Source organism: Pogoniulus pusillus, chromosome 13, assembly GCF_015220805.1.
Source record: "Pogoniulus pusillus isolate bPogPus1 chromosome 13, bPogPus1.pri, whole genome shotgun sequence".
NCBI lineage: Eukaryota > Metazoa > Chordata > Aves > Piciformes > Lybiidae > Pogoniulus > Pogoniulus pusillus.
In genome coordinates, this window is record NC_087276.1 from 24,287,635 (window position 1) to 24,295,700 (window position 8,066).

The 8,066-nt window shown below is 56.1% G+C and overlaps 1 protein-coding gene across 1 annotated transcript; it reads left to right on the forward strand.

Annotated features, from left to right (window-relative positions):
* Positions 1 to 475: 475 nt before the first annotated feature.
* On the forward strand, positions 476 to 5,283 carry TNFRSF13B (TNF receptor superfamily member 13B). The gene is made up of 6 exons (XM_064152737.1): positions 476 to 596; positions 832 to 1,026; positions 1,446 to 1,586; positions 2,614 to 2,730; positions 3,283 to 3,504; positions 5,024 to 5,283. Exons 1-6 carry the CDS (start codon positions 476 to 478, stop codon positions 5,281 to 5,283), a joined length of 1,056 nt encoding a protein of 351 aa, XP_064008807.1.
* Positions 5,284 to 8,066: the final 2,783 nt, after the last annotated feature.

Below are 8,066 nucleotides of genomic sequence, written 5' to 3' on the forward strand. Positions count from 1 at the left end.
GCAACGTTAATTGACCAACTGGGACTGCCAGGCTGGTGGCAGCCCAGCGCAGAGTGGGGACGGGAGGGGGTTGCGTGGGCTGCCCCAGGTAGGAGCCAGCTCGCAGCAGGGAGCAGAGCAACCCCTCTGCAGGAAGGGGCAGTGCAGGCAGCGGCAGGACAGACGGACAGGCGAAGTACCGCCAGGTGTTAGAGAGAGAAGCAGAGAGCTCGGTCAGGGCGCGGGGGTCGCTGTATAAAGCCAGGGCTCGGCTTCGCAAGGGCAGCACTGCCGCCCTCGGGCACACGGAGGCACCCAGGAGTGTTAACTCTCCGGAGCGCCAGCAGCAGCGGCAGCATCGCCCACTCGTGGAGGAAACAGCTGCGGCTCCCGGAGGGACCTGCGTGACCTGAACTCTCTGGGCCAGCGAACGGCAGAGCTCCGCTGGGGCGGTAGGGACTGATCCCTGCTGATCCCCGAGGACCCTGCGTGCGGCATGGCACCGCCTGGCACAGCACGGCAGGCACTGCTGCGCGGTGGGAAGCCTTTGGCATCACACCCAGGGACCAAGACCATCACCCAGGTTGCCTCCAGGTCTAAATCCTGCAGCAGGACAGGTGAGGCTGCAGACAGAGAGGCTGCTAACGAGTAAAGGCTCATTACCAAGTTCAGCCATCAAACTGTAGGTGGTTGGTTGGGCTTTTGTGCTGCTGCCTTGCTTCCGGGCCTTTGGCATCACACCCAGGCACAGGACACGTGGAGAATGGGACAAATGGCTCACCGCGGGGACAAGAACACATCAGCACATCCACCTCCGGTCATCCTAGCTGTGCTGGCGAAACCGGTGCTTAGAGCTCCCCCGGGAGCCGTCCCTGCCGCCGCCGCTGCTGCTGCTGCTGCTGCTGCTGCTGCTGCTGCTGCTGCTGCTTGGGGGAGCTTTACACATCAAGTGGAGTTTCATTATGATGCCAGAAGACCAAAAGGAGATGTCAGAAGTTACACACAGGATGGCACGAAGCACCCCCACTCTACAGAGGAGTTCAGAAGGTACCAGAATTAGAATTCACTTCAGAAGACACTGCCAGTGGTCACTCTGGTCACCTGTCTGCTCTCTCCAAAAAAGCAGCTGAAAGCAGCAGTGGTTCTCACTGCTCCCACTCACACAGGCAGATGCTGCACCCCCAGACCATCAGGGCACCCCAAAAGGCCACCTCTAAGCCAGGGTGGCCTCTCTGCCCTCTCTGGGACCGGCACAGGACATGCTCTTGCTGGATTATAATTTGCAGAGTTTGCTAAGCCTGAAGCAGGTTTTGTTGTATACTCTTGCCTAAGCCCAAGACCAGTGAGGGCTGGGGGACAGCCAAGCGTCCCCCTGTGAGGGGTCCCAGCCCTAGCCGAGGGCTGAGGTGGCTGCAGGACAGCCCTGCGGTGGCCACCCCACGCTTACTTTGCCTCTCGTTCCTCAGGCATGGATGGGCAGCACGCCGGGTGCGGGGCCATGAGCAACTGCACCGACCAGCAGTACTGGGACAGCCTCGTCTGCCAGTGCATCCCCTGCAGCCTGGTCTGCGGCCAGCCCGCCGGCAGGAGGTGTGCCGCCCTCTGCGGTGAGTGCGGGCACCGCGGGGCTGCCCTTGCGCCAAGCAGGCAGCCATGGGATGCAGCTCGGAGCAGGGATGAGGCCCTGAGATGAGCTGCAGAGAAGGCTTTGAGCCAGCTCAGCTTAACAGAGCTTTGAGCCAAAACCACTGGGGAAGGTCACAGGACCACAGGCTCACAGGGGTTGGAAGGAAACCAAAGAGATCATCCAGTCCAACCCCCCCTGCCAGAGCAGGACCACACAATCTAGCTCAGGACACAGAGGAACACATCCAGACAGGCCTTGAAAGTCTTCAGAGAAGGAAACTCCACCACCTCTCTGGGCAGCCTGTGCCAGTGCTCTGGGACCCTTACAGTGAAGAAGTTCCCTCTTGTGTTGAGGTGACACCTCCTGTGCTGCAGCTCACATCCATTACTCCTTGTCCTATCCCAAGGAGCAGTGAGCAGAGCCTGACCCCCCCTCCTGACCCCCAGCCCTCAGATAGTTATAGACATTTATCAAATCCCCTCTCAGTCTTCTCTTCTCCAGACTAAGCAGCCCCAGGTCCCTCAGCCTCTCTTCACCAGGCAGTGCTCCAGTCCCCTAATCATCCTCATAGCCCTCTGCTGGACTCTCTCCAGCAGATCCCTATCCTTCCTAAACTGGGGAGCCCAAAACTGAGTGCAGTACTCAGGTGACAGCTTCCAGAGATGGACTGGCTCTGGCAGCTGCTCAGCACAGAATAGGGGCAGTCATAGAACCATCAAAATCACAGACTGGTTTGGGTTGGAACTTAAATAAAAGCTTCTTTCCTGTGAGGGTGCCAGAGACCTGGACCAGGGTGTCCAGAAAGGTTGTGGAGTCTCCTGACTGAAAGTCTGCCTGGACATTGCCATGCTGCACAGCCTGATCTAGGCAAACCTGCTTCAGCAGCAGGGTTGGACTAGGGAATCTCCAGAGATCCCTTCCAGCTCCTACCAGTCTGTGATCCTGTGAAAGCACAGGGCAGGAGGACATGCTCAGGACACTCTGTTTGTCTCCCTCCCCTCCTGTAGAGTCCATGGAGTGCAACAGGAGAGTTGGCTTCTACTATGATGAGCTCCTGAAAGCATGCATTGATTGCAGCGTGGTCTGTGGGCAGCACCCGAAGCAATGTGCCCCAACCTGTGAAGGTAAGGCTGAGGGTGAAGGCAGGAGCCCAGGGCTGGGCTGGAAGAGGAGCCAGGCTACAGGGCCAGTGCTAGGGAAGGGGCAGCAAACCCTCCTGTCTTTGTCCTGGGGGCTGTCCCTTTGTGTGCTACTGTTTCAGTGGCATCAGGGAACAGCAAGCCAGGGCATCTGCCTCCCTCCCATCATCTCCATCACACAACCCCATCCTACCGCACATCTTCCTTCCTGTGTCTGAGACCTGTCCTTCAGCTCCACCAGGCAGGGGCAGGGCCTCCAGCCCTCAGAGGGGGAGCAGGAAAGCACAGAGCATCTTTGAGATCTGCAATTCCCACACTGGGGTTGAACAGTGATCAGTGGAGAAGGGGAAAGAGTCTCCTCAACTTCACCATGGGAGAGGAAAGGAAGCAAACTGAGGCAGTGCATAGCTGCTTTCAAATCCTTCCGAGCAGAGCACAGGAGCTTGGCTGTCACCTTCCCTACCATAAAGGGAAAGGCATGAGGCAGGTACCTGAGAGGTTTTATAAGCTCACTTATCTCTGCCTGGCCCATAGCAGATGCCTGGGTGGCCACCCCGCCTCCACCAGCAGCTGTGCTGGAGCAGAAGGCTTGTGTGGAGCAGGAGCCATGGCTGGTGGTGTATCTGCTCCTGGGGCTCTGTCTCTGTGCCCTCATCTGCTCCCTGCTCCTGGGCTGGACTCACCTGCGGAGGAAGGGTGAGGTGGTCTCCTGCCAAGCCAGTGCTGGGACATGCCACCGCAAGGAGGACCCCTCCAAAGGTGAGTGCTGGCTCTGCTGGGGGCGGGGGGGAGCTTGTGGTGGGCGGGCTCCCAGGCAACGCTTGGATGGACGAAAAGCAGAGCCAAGTTGTAGGGAGAGAAAGCAAAGCTGTGTGTGAAGTGGTTGAGTCTGAGCCTAGGACAGGAGCAGCAGTGGACCCCTGTGCCTGGATTCTCCACCATCACCCCTTTCTCAGCCACTTTCTTGCAAGGTCACAGCTTCTCACCACCAGGCTGTGCCTGGAGCTTCACCATCAACCAGCCACTGCTCAGTCTCCACCCAGAAGCCAAGGGACAGTTAAACCTCAGAGAAAAGCAGCTGCAGAAAGTCGACCCTCTTCTGAAATGAGTCACCTGCCCAAGGTAGACCCAGGGCTTCTGTGGCAATCACAGCAGCTGGAGCTGCTATGGGATGAGCTGGCAAGAGCCATGGCAACAAAGGCTTCTTGCTGCCTCAAACAGGCTAACGATGCCAATAGCAATGGTTTAGCCCCAGAGCCAGAGAGGCTTCCCCAGTCTTTGCTTCAGAGAGAACAGGCAGGGAAAGGCTAACACAGAGTAAGCCACCGTAGAAGAGATGTTCCCCTCCCCCTTTCTCTTCTCCCCTGCCTTTACAAAAGACATCATCTACTCACCCATGTATGCACACACCCGTGCCCGGGTTCTGTACCTCTCCAAGGCAGTCATGGTAGGTGTCAAAAACCACAGAGGAAAGGCCACGAGCAGGTGTGTGGCTCTGGGTTGGTTACTCTCCAGCCTTTGCTGTCTGCTTTGGCTGAAGCATTTGGTGGCATTGAACATTCCATTCTTAAGGGAGGCCACTAAGTTCAACAGCCCCAGTCTAGCCTTATCAGTGGCCTCTTGAGACAGGACAAGGGGTGATGCTTTTAAATCAAAAGGAGATCCAAACTGGAGAGAAGGAAGAGATTTTTTACAGTGAGGGTGGTGAGACCTTGGACCAGGATGCCCAAAGAGGTAGCAGATGTCCCATCCCTGGAACCATTCCAGGTCAGGTTGCTTGGGGCTGTGAGCAACATGCTCAAAGCAAGCTGAACTAAATGCCCTTTAACATCCTTTCCCACCCAAAAGATTCCACAATGCTCTGATCTCAGCTGATGGAGCAGAGCCCTTCGGTAGCCAATGTCCAGCCCGTGGAGGGTTGTGGGTCCCTCACACCGGCTGTGGGCAGCCAGCTTGGCTCGCTGCTGGCTCTGGCACCTTGCTGAGTGCTGCACCAACACATTTGCATAGGCTACAGAAAGCAGGATTCAACGAGCAGGCAGTGTTATCAATATTGCAGTGCTGTGGTGCTCAGCCCCCAGCCTTCCTCTGCAAGGCACTTTCTAGTTCACCCCTCGGAGGCAGGAAGAGGTGCAAGCATGTGGCGATGCACAGCACACGGTGCTGGGGGCTTTTCAAAGTGGCAGCAGGTGGGTGGCCTCTTCCTCACAGGCTCTAGGGCAGCACTGCAGAGCATCCCTTGGGTGCTCCTGCAAACCTGACGTGGGGTTTATTGCAGATCACCTGGTGGAAGCAGGCAGCGTGGGTGATGGATTCGCCGGCAGCAGGGTCCCAGAGCCAGTGGAAACCTGTGGCTTCTGCTTCCCTGGACATGGCTCTGCTGTTCAGGAGACCAAACCGTGCCATGGCACCTCCCACCACGCCCAGGAAAGGGCTGCTCCCTCTCACACTGGAAGTGCTGGGGCCATCCCCAGCCCTGATGATGGCCACTTCAAAATCATTTGCTCTCCTTCACAAGAGAAGACACCTGTGGCATGACCACAGTGACCACTTCTGCACAGAGCCAGAAAGGAGAGATGCTCCTCTGTCCCCAAAGCACAGCTGCTGTCTGCAGTGCCTGGCACAGCTTCTGCCAGAACTGGTGGACTCAGCACAGTCTTTGCCCAAGGGCGGTGGACTACAGTCTGCTGGAGACTACAAACAGAGCTGTTTCCTTCTCAGGAGATGAAATCCTTATTCCTGTGCAGTCCCAGTGACAGAGCCACTTCCCATTTAGCAGTGTCTTCATCCTCCAACTTGACCTCTGCAGACTCCTCCTCATCTCCCAGTCATTGCAGTGAGGGGAGGGGACTTCTCATCCCGGTTCCACTATCAGCATCACTTAGTTTCTGCAAAGGCTGTTGATGCAGAGCCCTGATCAAACCATGGCACCCACTGGTCCCAGGGGAGACCACATCTCCTCTGCCTGAAAACTCCACACCCACAAACCATTCACAAGCAGAGCTGCAAGCACCTCAGCTACAGGCACAGCTACAAGAAGGTACCCCTGGAAGCCAGGAGTGCTGAGCACCACTGCTGTGCTCTCCAGAGCAGCAGAATGTCTGACTTGGGCACAGGTTTCTTCACAGAACAGAATATTTGGTAAGACACAACACTGGGAGCTGCTTTCAACACTGCTTGGGAGGAGAGGAGGTGCCATGGGTGACAGCAAGGCTTTGCTGGGAGGAGCTGGGACAGACACCAAAACCTCCAATGGAACTGGGTTTAAATGTGAAAGCTCACCTGAGGCTGAGACTGGATTGATGTAAGTCTGGTTTGGGTTACTCCAAACAGCTGGTCAAAGGGGTGAACCAGCTGGAAATACAGCTGCTTTGAGGGAAGAACTTCATCTAACCTGGCTTTGGAAGCTGCTGTGGAGAAATCTGGGTTTCCACAAGACTTGAAGTTCTCATTTTCACTAAAGCAGAACGTGGGAAGTTTTTGCTTGGTGAGAAATCGCTCCTGGTAGGAGCTCATCCCTCCACTTTCTTGTACTAGAGCTTCAAACTTGGAAGAATAAACAGGAGTCAATACATGCCCACACTGGTACACTGAAACCTTGACTCAGGCAGCTCTCCCGAACACCAGGGGTGAGCTCTGAGTGTGGTGGAGCAAGGCTTAGCAAGACGTGTGGAGAGCAAGGTGCTGGCAGGGCACAGTGACATTGCCAGTTTCCTCTGGTTGGGCATCCCCCGGGGCTTCCAGCCACTGAATCTCTCACCCTTTCCACCTTCTGTCCTTTCTTGGCACCCAAAGTCCATGGGGCACTCACCCTCCCTACCTGCTCTGCCTACCACTCCCTCAATCTGATGACCCTCTTGGCTTTGCACTCCCTCTTGGCCTCCCTGCCAGCTCAGCCTCCCACTCCCTCTTGGCATCTCCTCTCACACAACCACCCTCTTCAAGGCCTCCAACTCCATAGCTCCATTTTCCATGGTCTTAGCCTCTGTCACTTCCTTCCCATGGAAGCTCCTCTAATGGCCTCTGGTTTCATAGTGTCATTTCCCACGGTCTCAGCTGTGACAGCCTTCAAAGTCACTGCCCCAAATTACCTTGGCATTGTTAGCACACCACTTCTACACCTCCAGAACCCTTTTGGCCCCAGAAGCCAGCTTGGCCTACACACATGCTCAGCCTCAAACCTTCCTTCTCCTCCCAGCCTTAGCTGCTTTTCAGCCAGCATTTTTGTGTAGACCAGCCCCTAGACCAGCTTCCCCCAGGCTCTTGGTTTCTGTCTCAGCCTCTTTCTTGCCTTCTCAACGTCTTTTGCTTGTTGCTCTTGCTCAGTTTTTTGTCTTCTGCCCCTCTGAGTCTCCACTTGCATTCTTGCCCCTGCTCCTGTTGATGCTCACAGTCCTCTTCATCCACTCTCAGCCCTCTGTCTTGCCCATTCTCTGTCAGGCTCCTGTTTGTGCTAGTCCCTGCAAAGCTCTTGGTTTCTCCTCACCTTCCACTCCTACACCATCATGTCCTGCACCTACACTGGGCCTCCCACTCCTGCCTGGCCCCTCAACAGCTTGACCCAGGCTTGGCCTCCCCAGCACTGGAAGTGCTGCCTCTTCTCTTCCATTCCTCACAACCTTTGCAGGGTGACGAGGTTTTGCACTTAGCCTGGGGCAGCACCAGCACATCCTCCAGTCACCATGCCTGGGACAGTCCACTGATCCAGGCCCTGCTCTGCCCAAGCATCTCCCAGCAAGGATGGGGGCTCCAGGAGAAGGAAAACCCTCATGAACCTCATCACACTGCCCCTTCCCAGCAGAGGTCCTGCAGACAGCATTGGGGACATGCAGGTTTTCAAATGTCACCTCTAGGGAAGTCACAGCTGAGCTACTTGTGCAGGGAGATCCAGAACCTTATTTGATGGAATAGAAATGAAGCAGCACACACCACCAGTTGTGCAATTAGGGCTTCTCTTGAGGACCAAGAGGCATCAATTATTCAAAGAGGAAAGCTTTTAGGAAGGCATTTGCACCAACCAGCACCAGAGTTCACCCTCATGGTGCTGGCACCCAGCAGCTCCTGCTCCAGGAGGCTGCTTGCCTTCATGCACCCAGGCAGAGCCTCTGGTGGGCTGGGGTTGTCCTTCCCCTCACAACGTGGCCTGGTGTCTCAGAAGAATGCCCAGCATCAGAAGCCAAGAACTTCCATCCATCCCCAGGGAGATGAGCATCTCTCTCCTTCCCCTCCTTCAGGGAACGGAGCTGCTGTTATTGGCATATCTAAGAGCAGGCAGCATGGATAGACTTGAACACAGCAGCAGTAAGGTTAACACACAAGGA

Excerpts from the sequence above, each read along its gene's own strand:
- TNFRSF13B (XM_064152737.1), top strand. The coding sequence starts at position 476 with ATGGCACCGCCTGGCACAGCACGGCAGGCACTGCTGCGCGGTGGGAAG. Across the intron at positions 597-831 it reads TAAATCCTGCAGCAGGACAG|AGCTCCCCCGGGAGCCGTCC; the intron begins GTGAGGCTGCAG and ends ACCGGTGCTTAG. Across the intron at positions 1,587-2,613 it reads GAGGTGTGCCGCCCTCTGCG|AGTCCATGGAGTGCAACAGG; the intron begins GTGAGTGCGGGC and ends CCCCTCCTGTAG.